General features: G+C 34.4%; 1 protein-coding gene across 1 annotated transcript; it reads left to right on the forward strand.

Moving 5' to 3' along the window:
* Positions 1 to 1,474: 1,474 nt before the first annotated feature.
* On the forward strand, positions 1,475 to 18,136 carry LOC132704264 (uncharacterized). Its single transcript, XM_060674127.1, has 11 exons — positions 1,475 to 1,724; positions 4,294 to 4,678; positions 10,751 to 11,193; positions 12,696 to 12,962; positions 13,343 to 13,692; positions 13,746 to 13,950; positions 14,008 to 14,174; positions 14,238 to 14,463; positions 17,315 to 17,550; positions 17,620 to 17,754; positions 17,869 to 18,136. The coding sequence occupies exons 1-11, from the start codon at positions 1,589 to 1,591 to the stop codon at positions 18,034 to 18,036; spliced, it is 2,718 nt and encodes a 905-aa protein (XP_060530110.1). The 5' UTR covers positions 1,475 to 1,588; the 3' UTR covers positions 18,037 to 18,136.
* The last annotated feature ends 199 nt before the right edge of the window (positions 18,137 to 18,335 follow it).

Raw genomic sequence — 18,335 nt, forward strand, 5'->3', positions numbered from 1 at the left:
TCTCAACCCGAGTCACTGAACCCAAAATTAAAACTCCTTACTTCTGCTCTTCTCTCTAATAATATCCACATCAAAGATATTAAGCGTTCCATAAAAAAATACACTTCTCCACAACCTTCCAATAACATGCAAAACAGTGACCACAAATCAAAAGTTATAAAGAAGTATAACGTCAAAACCAGATTTATCATTTGTCCAAAAATCTCTCAACATCTTCGGTCTGTCAAAGACAAAATTCCATTTGAGGTGCCAGGAGTTTAGAGCATTCCATGCATATGCGGCAAAGAATACATGAAAGAGCCTTAAGACTAAGATAAATAAACTAAGCAGTAAGCAGTTGCCGAACACAATCACGAAACCGGACATCAAATTTTAATCGATTAAACTAAAATTCTTGGGTGTAATCAATTGTTCTACCAACGAAAAATCTGAGAGTCTAAAAAAATCTATAAACAACCGAAGAATCTTAACCGCGACTCAGGTCTGTACCTGTCATCAATATGGGAATCAGTCATCTGAGACGGTGTTTATGTCCCTCATTTGGCTCCGCCCCCCTCAAACAATATATAAGAAGGTACAGAGTAAGATGCAAGCTGGTTTCAGTCAATCCGTGAAGAAGCCAATAGGATGATTGGCGAAACGTGAGCAAGTTCTACTCAGCAAAGACCAACGCAAGAGGAATCCAGAAATTTTCTAAAAAGTATGTACAGAACATACATTCAGCACCACAAAAACTTTATGCTGTCCTAATTCCTTTCCCCAAACTCAACTATCTGCTGTTACAATCTATAAAAATGTTGGTAGATCAACCTCTGCAAGACTACTGCACAAATCTGCCTTGTACATCAAATTTATTTCCGCCTACGAAAAGAAGTCTGATTGTGTCTATCGTGTCACTATTTCTAAATTCCAGGAAATGCTCGAGGGGAACCAAACAGAACTCTCTAGTAGTGTAGTTCCATTTTATCAGAAACAAACCCCTATTCCTAACTAAAAAACAATCTAATGATAATTAGATTGTTTTTTAGATCATTAATAATAAAACAAATTATAAAAATACACAATAAATAAAAGTAATAATAATTTATTATAAAATAATTATAAAAACTCGGAGTAACCACATACAGAATTATTCCATATGGACTTGGACCACTTTTCCACTAAACCAAGAGAATACATTTTTATTTTATTTAAAAAATTTTTTGAAAATTATTTTTCTTTGTTTTGTATGTTAATCGGTTAATGTCTATACATGTAACTTTTTACAATTCGCTATATTTTATTGTTTCTTTTCCTTTAGTCTTTGAAGTTTCAAAATCATTTATCTCAAAAAAAAAAAGGTTTATTAATGTAATTAACAAAAAAAAAAGTATATCACCGCACGCCACTGCACTGAACACTAGCGATAAACAAGTTCGTCCCGAAATTATAGTGGGAGAAAGCTTCGGAATCATTATTGTTTCATTACGACAGAAACAGTTTATCACATTTATGGTTATCAGACGAGTTCGTTGTTATTTTATACGTTTTTATTATCGCGTCATCTTATAGTTCCCCCAAATGTTTGTTAAAGTTCTGCCTAAATAAAATGGAATTAAAAGAAGATTTCGAAAATCCAAAGTCCGAATTGGACGCAGTTTTTGAAATGATTTTGGCGCTCAAAGCTGAGACCACTAATAGTGAAAGTGATGCGGACAAGTTTATTAAAGACCTAGGTAGAACAGGTTCGTAATAAATAAATGCCAGGGTGTTACCTAAGTATGTAGCTTGATTTTAAGGAATTATTTCGTGCTGAATTTTAACAGAAAACGTTTACGATCATGGGCCCCCAATAGTTTTTATCGTTTTTGTGGGTATTAAAGTTTCGTTTTTATTTTTGAGTTATCTAAATAATATTTTAAGTAGTTTTGATGAAACGAAATGGAAGTGTTTTCACTAATGAAACTCTTTAAAATATAAATAATTGTACTTACTCAAGTTTGCAGAAGAAAGTAACTATGTAACTAAACTTATATTGATGTGAAAATTTCTGGAGTTGATAGCTACCAGAGTTTTTTTATAGAAAATAATAGAAAAAACCTGTCTTTTAGTTATAAATCTTATACATACTAGTAGATGGGGATAATGAGCAACGGGTAGAGATTCATGTGCTCTCTATATAAATTAGTCAATTGAAAATCAAATCAAATCAAATCAACTCTCAAATTTCAATTTGCATTCAAATATCATCATATGCTTAAAATATTAGTTAAAACAAACACAAACAAAAACTGTGAAAAAATGATTAAAATATGCTTACTATTCAGTTTTGTTAACTATAATTAATGATAAACCGGTGAAGAGTGGTTAGTGATTAGATTTTGAAAAAAACAAAAATATTTTTCTACTCTCTCATGTAAGATATCTAATTATACTCCGATCTAATCTGGGCGGAAAGTGTCATTTATCACGTCAATTTTGTTTCCCAAGTCTGCGAGCCACTTCGGACATTTTCGGGATATTTCCGCACGAGTTTGGGAGCAATCGGGTGTTTTCGGAGATATTACCGCACGGCTTGAATTTTGACGTTTGTCAAATCTGACGGTCATGTCAGTATTCGTATTGTTTTGCAAAAATGTATCCAAAAACTAACCGTTACAGAAAAAGTATAGTGTGCAACACGTCTGGTTAGTTTTTACCCAGTTTGTTGTAAAAGTATATGTAGCAATATACTATTAATTAGTTTTAAATGAGTCTTAGTTTTGGTTACTTTTTCTCTTCTTTGACTTTTTTCAAAACTGGTAATTATCGGTATTTTTCAATGTTTTGCTCAAACATGCTGGATAGCTTTTGGCCATTGCTTAACCGGCTTAAAGTATGACGCTACTTTCAAATAAATCTTATTATAAAGAGTTTTAGCACTTATACTTCATGTCCATTTTAAAAATTTCAATTAATTGACTGGAGGAGATCCTTAGAGTACCAAAATAAATTATCAAAATAGTGTTAATTATTAATTATATACCTTATATATAAAAATGATTCCTTATGGTAAAACTGTCAAAAATTTGAAAAAAAAAAGTAAGAATACTATATTTAACAAGTGTGGTAAACGGCATTTGAGGCACGAGTTTATTTGTATTTATTTGTGTTTCATGTATAAAGTTTACCAAACGTGTTGTTATACCTTTTCTACGACCGGTAAGTTTGAGTACATTTTTGCAAAACAATACGAATACACTCGCTGACATGAGCGTCACAATTGACAAACGTCAAAATTCAAGTATTGCGGTGAAATATGCGATTGCTCGCAAACCCGTGCCATAATATCGCGGAAATGTCCGAAGTGGATCGGATCCGTGGAAAACGAAACTGACATGGTAAAATGACGCTTCTCGCACGCTAGATCTGTGGGTAATTAGGTATTTTACAGACTGGAGTAGAAAAACATATTTTGCTTATTAATGTTTACGTTAGATAATATAAAAATATTAATTATTTTGCGCAATTATGATACTCGTTACACAGGTCTCCGGCACTGAACCAATTTATAACTCTAAAATGAACGCAAGGTAAAGTGTTAAAACCCCTTATTATGTTTACCAAATATAACTTGCCACTAATTAATAACAAAAAGGAAACGCTCTATTTCAAAAACGAAGGGACATTCGAACAAATTTTATCCCACATTTTTGTCCTAAATTTAGGTGAGAATTCCCCCTCTTCCTCGAGAAGTTAAGTAACACGCCCTGTATAATATAAAAACCATGCCGCAAGATATCGTACAATCCCAAAAAGTTAACATTTCAAGCCTCGAGCAAGAAATCTTGCTTGGGTTATCGACAGCAATTTGCAATTATTTTTCAAGTATTTCACGATACTGTAGAAAGCGACCTTTATTACTTGTCGATGCACTTTTTTCGCATATATTTGTTCTTATGTCACACCATATCATTTAACAGAGTTCCACTTTTTAATACCATGCTCAACGAATTAGTTTGGTGCTCTGGCAACCAGATCAAAAAATTAAATAAGTGGTAAAAACTTCAAAAACGATTAGAAAAATGTAGTCCAGTTTGAGGAGGGCTAAATCAGTGTTGTATGTGCAAAAGTCCAAATGTCCAATTTTTAATTTTGTGTTCGTATTGTGAGTGTGACGATGTTGTTGTGAATGGCGATGCTCTTGAATTTGAATTTCTATGGAGATGTTTAATGGTCAGCGAAATAAATTAATAAAAATAATAGAATTTAGTTAAAATCTCTTTCATTTTCTTCACATCCTACTTCTTACTCATAATAATAATTGTTTTCCAGATCTGGAAAACGATAATCCAAATCTGGATAAAGAGAAATGCTTGGGCTGTATCGTCCAGATCGTTAAAATTTGGAGCCAGCAGACTTCGATTCCTCCATTAAATGACTTGAATCTCATATTAAAGATTACTGCAATCTTGGCAAAGGATGAATTCTACTTTGAGAGGCTAAAATTTCCGGACACGCTAAAAGCACTGCTGAATTTAATTCGGCGAAATGCCAAATCAAACGCTGACGTATCGATCAAATTTGGTTATTTTAACCTGATGGCGCCATTAATTGAGCACGACGCGGGAATAAATTGGATTATAGAAACGGATCTGTTTTCCAAAGTTACCGATTTAATAACTCGAATTAATGGTCCTGATCGAGTGACAAAAGCGCAGTAAGTATATATACCTGGTCTCCAGACAAATAACGAAACTTTTTTCTTCCTGTCTTTGCTACGTAGATACGAACCCCAAAAAAAATTTTTATATTGAAAAAAAAGTCACTTAACATAATTAAAACAAAACTGCTTTCCGGTACTGCTTAAAAAAAAATGCTCATATTTTTGTTAATAATTTATTAGAAAAATAACATTTTAATTCGTTTTTTTTCTCACAAATAGTTCATTTTTTCCAATTGAAGGCTCAAATTTTTTTTTATAACTTAATTCACCTCTGATAAACTAAACAAGCAAAATATGTTTCAAGGTTAAGGGCTCCCTACTATTGGTGATATTAAATTTTTATTGAATTATTTCAAGTACTTCAAAAACTCTTAAAGACAAACTAATTTCCAGAGGCGTCCTTTCAGAATTCATATCTCCGTGGGTTAGGCAGGAAAGAAGAAAAGATATAGGAACTTGTGATTTTACTTTTTGTGTCGTGTCTGAATCCTAGAAATTTCTCGCATTTGCCCTGTATAATATCTTAAGTAAATGAAATTGCATAATATGTGTGGATGATCTTACTCGGTTTTAGCATTTTATCCTTTCATAGAACTCCGCCATTACTTGCACTGACCATAAAATATATGTGCTAAGATTTTTTCTGATTTGACGCTACTTTGTGCCGAAATTACGTGGATTTAATCCATACTGCTGCTGTTGGGTACTTACCTCCCATATTACTCTTTTTGAATAGTTTTAGTTTTAGGTAGGACTAAATATGTGGCGGAATTTTTCTTTGCAAGCAAATCCTAACTCGATCAAAATCACTTCAAATATACCTAAATTGTACATCCGGGCCTTCAGTGTTGCCGCTTCAACATAAAAGTGGCAATCTTGCATATTTTACATATTACCATCCGAATAGCATTAGTTTTTTAGATTCTACGGAAATAAAAAATTACTGATTTTGTTGATAATGCCCCATCTCTTATGACTAATTTCGAATTCGCCATGAAAACCTTTAGCTCGTTTTCGTGGAAATGTAAGTATTCTTTTTACAACGCATTTATTAAGTTTAAGTAGTAATTATTGGGTATGGGTAGATCTGCTCGGGTCAACTGTTATTAACATAATTACTTTAACATTGGAACGAAATAATACCAGTTCTACTGCTTCTTTTTAAAATTTAGATACCAGACCTAACAAAAAAACTTGAAACGAGGTAATAAGTGGGTCTAAATTGGTGATCAGTGGATAAACTTAAATTTGAATAAGAAAATCGAAGGTGCCTTAGTTATCAACCAAGAAAACATACAATAGATCATTTCATAATAGCACGGAAATAAAATTTCTATAGCAGGCAAATTCCACCAGGACTCTAGAATTAAACCTTTTCATAATTACGAGTGTCAAATGTTTTTTTTTTCGTTGTTTTAAATTATATATTTGATGAATTTGCAAGTTTGTATTATCTAATGCCAAAATAATAGACTCTCGAAGCCAAAATATTAAACCGTTTCTAAAACCTGCCATGCGTTTTTATATATGGTTTATTAATAAGGACTGCCCGAAACATATCTCAAAAATAAATAAATAAACAAATATAAATATATAAACCGTTGGTAACTTCCTGTATACATAATTTAATTTTTTTTCTATCATCGAGGCTTTGTAAAAGATCAACCGTCGACACTATTGGGGCACTTTGTATATTTGATACTTCAAGTAGATTTGCACAAAGTCTTCTATCTTACCTCTCAGTGGAAATGAATGTCTAACCAGGTCACTTGTATACTGTAATAAAGAAGAAAAAATATTCTTTATCAATCCTGTAATCTCACATCCAAACCTAATAAAAAGCTAATAAAAAAAATGTATGATTTTTTTTATTTTTGTTTCCGTTTTCTACGCCGGCACATAGTAGCACACCATTCTCGTGGATTTTTATCATAAAAGCGGAGAAGTGTTTTTTTTCATTTGGTTGGACATTAATCAATTGTTTAATATGAGCAGGAATTTTAGGGATTAAATGGAATAATTTTACTCCATCAACCAAAGCCAATAGAGTAAAACTTTTAATAACTGATGTGTAAAAATTCCACAAAGACAAACAAACAATTCGTTTTGATTAGGATTATTGACGTTATAATAATTGTCGATACAAAACTCCGATACCGGTTTACTGAATATATCATTAATATGCCCAAAGTAATTTGCGTTTTCAAAAACTTGTTTTTATCGGACGACGCAGAGAGGTACCCATGATTTTTCATTGTTTAAAATGAGGGCAATTGTTTGGTCAATTGTGAATCTAATTGAGAAATCTGTTGCGTTATTGGATTATTTAAACCATCACCGGTCGTATTCCTAAAGCCGATTTTCCTATATAGGAGTGTGTACCAACGGGTGATTCTTAATGCAAATGCAATTATTATTGCACTGCAAAACTTAGTCGTATTAAATAGTGCGGCGCACGAGTGGTTCATGACTGTAATAATGCTATTATAGTATATTATGCAACAAGTACGGTAAACGGCATTTGATTCACGGGTTTATTTGACACGAGCGGAGCGAGTGTTTTTTAAACGAGTGACTTAAAAAGTTTACCGAACGTGTTGCATACTATACTTTTCCTACGACCGCTAGTTTTTGGGTACATTTTTGTAAAACAACACGAATACATTCATTGACATGACCGTCAGAATTGACATACGTCAACAATTCAAGGTGTGGAAAATATCTCCGAAAACATCCGATTGCTCCCAAACCCTTGCGGTAAAATCCCGGAAATGTCCGAAGTGGTTCAGATCCTTGGGAAACGAAACTGAAGTGGTCCCGCACGTTAGATCGGTGTGCAATTAGGTATTTTACAGACGGGAGTAGAAAATAGTACATTATGCTACAAGTGCGGTAAACGGCATTTGACTCACGAGTTTATTTGACACCAGCGGAGCGAGTTTTTAATAAACGAGTTAGTTCAAAATTTTACCGAACGTGTTGCATACTATACTTTTTCTACGACCGTTAGTTTTTGGGTGCATTTTAGCAAAATAACACGAATACATTCACTGACATGACCGTCAGAATTGACAAACGTCAAAATTGCTCCCAAATCCGTGCGGTAAAATCCCGGAAATGTCGGAAGTGGCTCGGATTCGTGGGAAACGAAACTGACGCGGTAAAGTGACGCTTCCCGCGCACTAGATCGATGGGTAATTAGGTATTTTACAGACGGGAGTAGAAAAAAGTTTACCGCACTTATTACATAATATACTATTACAAGTTTTTTTATAATTATTTTCCACTGCAAGTACATGATTAACAGATTCTCCCCAAGTGCTCTCTGGAATTAATTCACACCGAGTTTTAATTACATCAGATATATGGACGGACACTTTTGGGTTTATATTCTGCGTCTAACTTTATTTTTTAATTAGACCCATGTCATTTCTATAGAGTTCAAATTGCAATGAAAAAGTAGTAATCTATGGAGTATATTATCAGATTTTTTTATGACCTCGTCTACGAAATAAGTTTTATCATAGTATTTAGTTTTCAAATCTTCAAGTAGTTGTTTTTCTGAATAGGAATTGTCAAAATAAAGGTCATGCTGTCTAAGGTAAAGTGCTCTAATGACCTAGCATTATCATAAACTATTACGCTGGCTGGTGAAATATTTGGAAGAAGAGAATTTCTTACCCAATTTTCAAAAAGTTCGCTTGTCCTGATGGTAATCTAATGAGCAGTCTTTAATCTTTTTCGATGAAAGTAGAAAATTCATATTCTTATTTCTCTAGATCATTATCGTTTTTTTATAGTGTCATTGGTGTCGAACCAAATCTCGTCTAAATATTATATATTTCATGAATTTGATTTAAATGTTGTTATTTCCATTCCACCAATCGTTGATTCTATTTAATGCAACTACGCTTGTCAGTTTTTACATTTTGGATTTCTATTGTAATGATTCAAGTGATGCAATTTAATTACTTTCAGACATCTAATACACTTCCCTGCGAATCCACTCTGCATCACCATTCCTAAACACTTTCATTATGCCACATCATTCCTTCCTTTCTAGTGAATCATTATCACTGTCCTCCCGATGGCCTCTTCGACGCCCTCAGAGTTTTTGGTAGACTTGTAGCCAAATGTTGCATTAAAAAATATAAATTTATAGCTGATTTTTTCATTTGCTATGTCAGGAATATTATAGTCAATGTCAAAGTTAAATACGTAGAAACATTATGTGCAATGATATATTAAAGGTAAAAGTATATTAGTATTATATAAATATTACCTTTATGTAGAGTAAAACAGTACACACAATGACACTTTTAATTTATCAAAGAAACTTCCACAGGCTACTTTAATACTTTTTATAAAACTTCTGGATTCCTCCTGCGTTGGTTTTTCTTGACTCGAATTAACTAATGTTTCGCCAGTCATTCTGTTGGCTTCTTCAGAGCTTGATTGAAACTGTCAACGCGGTTTTTTATTGGTTTATTGAGGGCAAAGGGCCTTCCATTTATGATAGACAAGGCACGTCATGACGGTTTATCGTTGGCTGAATATACCTATGATGATTCTCAAGGGCGTCAGGCCGACGAATAGGTAGACCCACTTGTATTTAAAATTAGAATTACATAGTCGGTACGATTTGCGATGGCATAGTCGGTCATAACACCAAAAAAGAAAGTGGCTCAGTATTTTGCCGGCTTCTACTAAAAATACTAAGAGTGGCAAAACACTCGACAGGGAAAACACCAATTACCGGATAATTACAGAAGTTTCCACCACAAAACAGGATGGCATTTTTGAAAAACTGCTGCCAAAACTCGAAAGCCCGTCTTTAATTATTATGTACCAAATGCATCGACAAGAAAAGAAGAGATTATCAGTTGGCTGTGCAGTAAGCTTGCTAATTACCCAGAAATGTGAGTGGTTAAAAATTGTGGTTAGAATTGGTGTGGGCTCAGTGCAAAATATTTTTTAATAAAAATATTGCAAATGAGGCAAAGCACGATGATACTGTAGTAGTACATGTTTTGAAGACCGCTCTCCAGTCAATTATCAAAGAACATTGGATCAGTTGTATAACACATACAGAAAATACAATAAAATAATACCGGGAAAAATTTGTTATTAATGTAGGTGAATGACGATGAAGATGTTTCATAATAAATACCAACCAAATATATTTATTCTTGGCAAATTATATTTTATACGGTATCATATATATATTTTTTTAATTTTACGTTTTTTGGTATTGTTTTAATTTTTATTGCATTGACAGAGCTTTCAGACAATAGTTTATTTAACAAATTACTCAACTCAACAATAACTCAACATTCGGAGTTGCAAAAATATGACTAGAAATATTCAACAATATGCCGACTTAAAAGTCCCATTGGTAAGAAAAAATTGTAAAAAACTGGATGCAGAAAATCATTTTTCATAGAGAAAGAATAGAGACGCGACTTTAAAAATGGGGAACGTTGAAACCCTCTTGCAAGAGCGAATAAACACAGTTCTAGGTACGTAGTTGGAATAATAGACTAGGTTTTATACTCGTCACATTGAAAGGTTAGAAAAATGACTCTAAAAAATTTTGAAGTGCTATTAAATATGGTTGAATGTGGTGTAACGAAACAAAATTCCAGATCTCGCTGATTACACAGGCACTTTTGGAGCCAATAGAAAAAAATGTTTAACAAGTAACTTGACCGCTTACAATCCGTCAATACGACAGTTTTCTTAGTTTGAAGGTGGAATTTTTCGACAGTATTTCTCCAAAATATGACCCATAAAATATTTAGTTTATGAAATTTAGGGATATGCACCCTTCTATACGAAAATGTTCCCATAGCTATAAGAATTGTATAAACAATGCAAATTGAAGAAATTTTAAGTTACTTAAGAGTTATTGCAAAAAAATTTTTACTGAAATGAATAGTTTTTAAACTGTATCCTGCAAAATCAGTAAATTATGGAAATTCATTCGTTTGATAAAATTAGTATGGACCCCAGTCCTGATAATATCGTTGATTCTTCATAATTTTAAACACGAATCTCTGGTTTTAGGTACAACGCTATCTGCAGATTGGTAGAGAGAACAACCGAACTAGATGCCAATTTGGGAGTAAAAATTATTAAACAGATAACAGATCCTCTCACTGATGTCGTTCGCTATTTACCGAACCGATTAATGCCTAATACATTGAATAAAATGTTATACGACAGCCTACGGCCGACTATAATTTGCATCGTTGAAATCCTCGAATATATGTTGAAAAGGCTCAATGGCGGCGTTCTAAATGTTTTTCAAATATTAAAAGTATCGGATTACTGTAAAACGCTAACGGCAATTTCGAACGACGAAGATTTCTCTTTGGAAGTAAACAAAATTATCATTATCCTGGCGTTATATGAAACCATGAACTTCTTTAATGGCGTTAAGATCGTCAACCATGATACCGCAGCACTGAGTGGAATTTGTAAGGTGATTCAATCAGAAACCGAAATGGGTTTGTATAATATTTATCTAACAGTTCTACAATGTGAAAAAATAAAACTACAAAAAAAAACCTACAACAGACATGGTTAGTTTCCTTACTTTTAGTTAGTATGGGTTATTTTGTAGTTTGTTGGTCAGTTGATTTCAGTAAGCTTTCGCCAGTTTTAGTTGTTTTAACTATCTTTGACGCAAAACGCAACAAAAAATAAATAAAAAAACGCATGCTGTCCCAAAATTGTAAATGAAATAACACATTTTCAATTCTATAATAAATTTTTTTAATATTTTTGACTTTTTCAAAAATTCTATGAATGTAATACTTTTTTTCACAACCACCATCGAACAACAAACTGTGCAATATACTGGGTGACACAAGAAAGTGGGAACACTCTATAACTTTTTAACTCTTTAACTTTTCTTCCCTTATAATAAAATTATCATGTCGATTATTTTGTGGATTTCTCATTTTCAATTTCAGCTTTCTAAAGGCTGCAGATAATGCATGGGCCTGTCGAGAGTTTTTTCTGTATTCCCCGTATATCAGAAACACATAAACTTTTCCTCCATTTGTAAATTGATTTTTGTTTTCCATGATAATCCAATTTTCAATCACGCCGACTTGATGATGAATAGAAGCAAAGTCACCTAAGTAATATTTTGTTTTTATCAAAATATATTAACTTATCTGGTTTTTTCCTTCCTGTGAGCTAATTTTTTTAACGGATTTTGAAAATTTTGGTGTCAAAATGTTGCAAAAAATTACTTAGGGTGCTATTTGAAAAAACTAGGTTGTCCTAAAAAATTAATAGTTCATTAGGTTAAATGCTATTTGCCATTATACAAATAAAGAAAAGTTTCATTTACAATTTTTCCCATGATCAGGTGACCCTGTAAATAGTATTTATTTTGGTCACAGCCTCCTAGACACAATTTTCAAAAATTAAATAAAAATTAAAAGAAAACCAAAAAAAGAGAAAAGTTATGCTATCCTACGTAGAATGAACCTTCTGAACCCAAAACTGCGGAAAAAATATAGGTTGTGCCATTTAAAATCCAAAAGTTACTGTCGTTTCCGCTCAAACCGGAAGTGACTAAATATAGTCAAAAAATTTGACCCTTCCAAACTTCAAATCGCTATCTCTAGCCGTTTAAAAGCTATAGAGTGTTCCCACTTTCTTGTGTCACCCGGTAAACAGAGTCAATTATCAAGAACTTTATGGTAAATGCTGTAATCGAGTGGTTTAAGAGGCCATAAAAAAATAGTGTCACAAATACAAAAACTTTGATAAACTGTTTATAGTAATTTTCTACCTTAAAATTATTTGAGAAATCACAATGTGTCGTTTCATACACGAGTTATGTATAATCAACTAAATCAAGCTGAGCTAAAGATATTATCTTCATAGCCAACTTTTTTTTTCAAAATGATTGCAGAGTGTGTCAACAACCAAATTTTCAAATTACTGAATCAATGAGCGTTCTTCCGCTATGAATATAAATGTTAACTTTTAGAGCATTTGCGAACAACGATCAAGATATGTCTATATACTCAAAAATACTGCAAATTTGTAAAGGCAAGGATGCCGAAATATTATGTGAAAGAAAGATCGATAGAAATCGAGAATCAGCTGCTGATTCTTCAAATGGCTCCTATATTAACAGCCGACTTCAAGTTAATAAGTTTTAAGTACGGGAATTCTAAGACTTACGATGAAGTGATAACATTTGACTTCTTTGGTAAAATTCTTAGGGAATTTAGCGAACCCATGGCTCACGTTGGTAGGTATATCTGGAATTTTTTGGGTAGAGTGTATAGCAACTATTTAAATTTTCTTTTTCTGTGGCGGAAAGTCGCACCATTACAAGATTAAATTGTCCAACCGCGTTAAATGTTAACTAAGAGATCTCGGAAATGGTAGAAATATTTAATTATTAAATTTAGTTTTTTCGTACTATTTTACTTGTAAAGTAACTAACATTAAAATAATTTAATCCATAGTTTTAAACGATTTTTCCAAATTTGTTTTTTTTTTCGGATATTTGGGAAACAATTTTGTGTGCGCAACTTACAATTTCTAAATTGAGAAGCCCCTCAGCACTGCTATTACTTCTATTATTGCTTCCGATGTCGACATGTATTTGGATAACTGGTCTTTCAGGATTTAAATTCAAAGATCGGATGCTAGAAGTTCCATTATTTGAACTCGAGACGCTCTCGCTCGAGTGTATGCTTGAAGCTACATCTGTATGTTCACTGGAAAACAAGGAAATGGTGGGCATGGTCTACCAAGGACTGGTTAAATGCCTTAAATACTATTTAATTTACGTTGACAACAAAATGCCGATCATCGATATAGCGTACGCTGAACAAATATTCGTAGAAAAACTTTTGGAAACCATTTTGGTATATACGAAAACTTTTGAGTTGTCGTGGCGGGATAGCGTGGGAACCATATTTGTGTCCACGTTGGCCATAGTGTTCTTACGACATCATTTCTGGTGTCCTCAGGTGAGTTCTGTTAACTGCAAGTGTCTTTTCAAGTAAATCACCAAAAATTTCAGATAACCGTCAAAGGTCTTACACTGCTCAATGTGGCGATTTCCAAAAGCATGTCGCCCAATATGACGCTGCTCATGGATATCACGACCAATTCGTGCCTAAAAGAAATCGGACCTGTAATTTATTCTAAATGTTCCAACAGTAACAAAGAAATTCGAAGTGCTGCCATGGAAGTGCTATTAACGATCTCGTCCAACGCAAATACGAGTAAGTTTTTTCTCAATCGCACAATTATTATAGGTTCGCCACAGACTATGTTTTTAGACTATCCATTCTTCAAATCTATCTTGACGGACTCTGGTTTGGCGAGTTTGATATTTGCTTCAGTTGACGACACAGACCTTCACATCCGAATAACTTCGGTTAAGTGTCTTCGAGAAATGATTCTGATGGAGGAGCTCGGGCAAAATTTGGTAGAACGCGGTGTCCTGGTGAGTTGATATGTCGATCTTGATCGCTCGTATGTTATTACAATGAACCCGTTTTGCTTGAAGGACAAAATGCTAAACATCATCGCATCCGAGTTTGATGCGGAAACAAAAAAAGAAGCCGCTCATCTAGTAACAAAACTGTATGAGACGCATGATATTCCACAAACGGACGTGTACAAAACGTATTCGACTATGGCGTACGCTGCATTAAACGAAATTGATCCGGGAATTAAAGAGATAGCCGTAATATTCTGGAGGAGGGTTGTACGAAAAAATTTAATGGACAATGGTAGGAATTTCTGAAAATAAAATAGTTTCTGACTTTTTCAAAGCACGTCCTCAAAAGATTATTTCATTTGGCCAATTCTACTTTTCTTCCAAATTCGTCAACCTTGCATTTCACCCGTCCAAACATGTCATTCACTAGTCGATTTTCTGAACTATAGCCAATCGACTCGATAAAGTAGATTTTGCGGATTTGCAGCTTAAAACAGAGCCTTAGTCATAATCGCAAACGCAATGGAAAAAATAGGAGTGAGTATGTCTATATCAAAAATAAAATGAAATGAATTGGAACAACATACAAGAAAATAATATTTCGGTATTCGCGTTCATTTTCAAGAGGAAGCCTTCTCATTTTTCACTGCATATTCTCAAATAACTTTCGTACGGAAGAACGTCTCTAATTCGATTTTAATGTTAATTTTCTAATTATTGCGATGAAAAATAATCGCTCGTAAGGGCGTCCCTAAAAAATATCTTTAAAAATGAATTAAATTAATTGAAATTAGCTTCAACACAACATCGTAATTTTGTTTTGCATTCCTGTAGTCATTAAACCCATATACCCAGGTGCAGAGTATCTGCAATAAGGTTCCCGACCCCCTATAACTCAGAAACTATGGACGGCCGAAAAAAAGTTAAACGAGAGTTTCATCTAGATTTTTAATTTTTATATACAGGGTGTCCCGTTCATCTGGGGTAAATACCAGGTTTCTTTAAGAATAGAAACCATAGAACACAAAGAAATTCTAGATATATTTGACCTATACCTTGGCCTAAGCGTTTTCGGCAAATCTTTAATTTAATAATTAACATTTCTTCTTATAAGGGAGCGTTAATTTTAATTTTGAATGGATTCCTAATGGAAGAGGGCCTATTGTCATATACTGAGTGGATCTGCAAGAAGTAAATTAATGCAGCAGTCAATTTTTTTTAATGGAACCCTCTATTTTTACAACTTTGTCCGCTTCGACAATTAGAATAAAGGTGGCTTTTTATAAGGTTCCTTTTTCGGAAATTAAAAGTTTCCAAAATAACCCACCACCTGTGTACTTAGAAAATTAAAAATTAAAAAATCTAGATGAAACTATGCAACTTTTTCCTACCGTTCGTATGTTCTGAGTTAAGGGGGTAGGGTAAGGCTTTTCCAGAAAAGTGCGTAGAATACAATCCGCATATGCAATGGAATATCTGTAACAATCTAGGTTAGATATTTATGGAAAACGAGGCATATCATTTGATTTGATTATTTACATAAACAGTGATTAATCTGAAATATCTTCAGCCATGCCACTTTTTCGAAAACATTCATTGTTGGCATTATTGCATTTTATAAGATGTTGGATTCCCATTTTTAGCAGTTTTCGAGGATTTTTTTTTAATGTTTTACTCAAAACGTAGCTTCAGAAAGTTTTAAAATTATCAGTGTATGGTTTAGCCCATGTATTTCCTGTGAACAAAATCCCAAAATTTCAGCTTCCTACCAATCTTAATACCATTTGAAGAAAGCAAAAGTATCCAGGGAGTCAAAGACAATGCGTCACAGAATACTAACAATTCATTGCAGTTTATGTAAATAATCAAATTTATCATAAAGATCCTAAATGAATTTAGCTATAAGATATAAGGCGGCTATGACTTTTTCGTACTTAAGGCAATGTATTCTTCCGCGCATGCCTCTAAATGCCTCGCACTAACCTGCCCTTTGTTCATTTTCTTTCTTAGCAGTGATTTCCACACACTTAACTCGTTTTCTTCATAAAAATTTTATGGAATTGCCACATCTAAAATAAAAACTGTCGACTTTACAAACTGTCAGTGGTTATCTTCATTGTTGAATTCCGCAATTATTCGAGGACGAGATTTGAATTGAGAGGTCTTATTGGTCGAAAGCGACATTGGAATTTAAGAATTCAAGAATTGGAAAAGGGACCTCAACATTTTTGATATTGGCTATGTGTCTGCATTATCATCATAGGGGATTAATCATATACTGATACCACAGATTTGTTTAATCTGAAATTTCGAATAATTTCAATTATTTTATTACGGATAAACATATTAATGATGAGATAAACAACAATAGAGAATGTCAGTACACCCTATAAAATGCAATGAGATATCAACATGAATTGAGTCAGTTTTACGGCCTTGGTATTGGTATTGGGTATTGGTATTAAAGGGGGGGCGCCCTCGCGGGCGTCCAAGCACTTAGGCCACCAGATGGGCCCGTTGTGCCCCCAGGCCGCTCTAGAGGGCGTCCAGAATGCCGCCCCTCCTGTAGAAGGTCAGCAACTCCTTTAGCCCAATACCGTGCACTGAGTCCGGATCGATCAGGGCCGTTCCGAAGACTCCCAATCTTGCCCATGTCAAGGCAGGGCACTCGGTGAGCAGATGATACGGGGTCTCCTCCCCTTCCATGCACCACCTACACTCCGGGTCGTCTCCAATGCCTAGCAAGCAGAGATGCCTCCTAAGCCTGCAATGTCCTGTGTAGGCCCCTGTTAGTGCTCTACAATCCCTCCTGGTCAGTCTAAGCAGCTCCCTGGTGCGAGGAAGGGCGGGCCCATCCATCATAAGCCTCGCCTGCCTCATTCCCGGAGCAACTCTCCAGCCCCCCGCGGCCCGGTCTCTCGCCCAGGCTTCGAGAGCTCCCCGCCTCACACACGGGGCGATCCCCAAGCGGGGCTCTGGCCCTATATGCCTATGCGAGGAGTTTTACGGCCTTTAGCTTTATTTTGATTTATAATATTACCTATTGTTCTAAGGCTTTCAAGTTATGGCACACCCTGTATAAAACACTAATAAATAATTTCCCATAATTTTTACTTTAATATTAATATTTCTCCGTATTGTAGGTATGATAGACGGGAGATTTCCTGCTAAAATTTTCTCCAAAGAAAATAGGCGTATCGTTTTATTGACTGAAGTCGAAGTAAGGAATCGTTTGCTGAAGGGCTTAAGCGAACTGTATTTCACCGGATGTCTGGCTATTTTCCTACGGGTTATGGAGAACGAATATGCTCCGAAAGCAGCTAGGAACTGCGCAATAGAGGTGCTCAGAAAATACTCGGGATTGCTGAGAAAATATAAGGTTGGATGAAAAGTTTTCCAACGCTCAGATAAAATATAGCATAACATCACACGTTGACACTGTTTCTAGATTACTCCGGAGACTGCTGAAACAAGTCTCAGGTATTCAAATTTAATGCCGATTATCAACGAAGTCTTAACCGGAAAATCAAATAAACTCAACAGAGTGAGCTACATAAAAGAAGAAAATTGTGCAAATAAACAGGTTAGTATTAATTCTCATTCTGTGCGATCCCTTGGTCGGCCTTAATTTCTGAACTTGGAGAATTTAATTAGTCCGCAACTTTTAGTTGCATTATTTTGTTTTCTCCAATTGCAGAATAACGCATGCAGTATTGAAATTAAGTCAGAAGACGTGCCATCAGTTCGGCAGTTTCTAGAAGCCACCTATAAAAAATTTTTTTCGGATTCGAATGAGATTGTCGTCGACAAATTTGACGTTCACGAAGGGAAAAGCCATGTGGAAGAAAATGAGATGGACTATTGATATTGTAGTCATGTCGATGTTATACAATTTTTGTCTTCTTTTTATATAAATCATCTAAACCAGAACCTGGGTACATAAATTGTTCGTTTCTATGCACGTATACGTTTGTGTTTGAGTTTGAGTACCTGCTCTTACTAGTTTTTGAAAAACCGTTTTACCGTGCGTTCAATTTATCTTGAAAACATTTTAATTAGCTGTAACTTTTTTGTTTTTAGAGATATGGGCGTTGACCTGCCAACTCGAATTTGCCGGAGGTTGTGGATTCGATTCCCACCGGGAGTATTTGTGTTTGTCCGATT

Source organism: Cylas formicarius, unplaced genomic scaffold, assembly GCF_029955315.1.
Source record: "Cylas formicarius isolate icCylForm1 unplaced genomic scaffold, icCylForm1.1 PGA_scaffold_7__23_contigs__length_41026272, whole genome shotgun sequence".
Taxonomy (NCBI): Eukaryota; Metazoa; Arthropoda; class Insecta; order Coleoptera; family Brentidae; genus Cylas; species Cylas formicarius.

Coding starts and splice junctions, on each gene's coding strand:
- LOC132704264 (XM_060674127.1), top strand. CDS start 1,589: ATGGAATTAAAAGAAGATTTCGAAAATCCAAAGTCCGAATTGGACGCA. Junction 1,725..4,293: donor TAAAGACCTAGGTAGAACAG/GTTCGTAATAAA, acceptor ATTGTTTTCCAG/ATCTGGAAAACGATAATCCA. Junction 17,755..17,868: donor AAAATTGTGCAAATAAACAG/GTTAGTATTAAT, acceptor CTCCAATTGCAG/AATAACGCATGCAGTATTGA.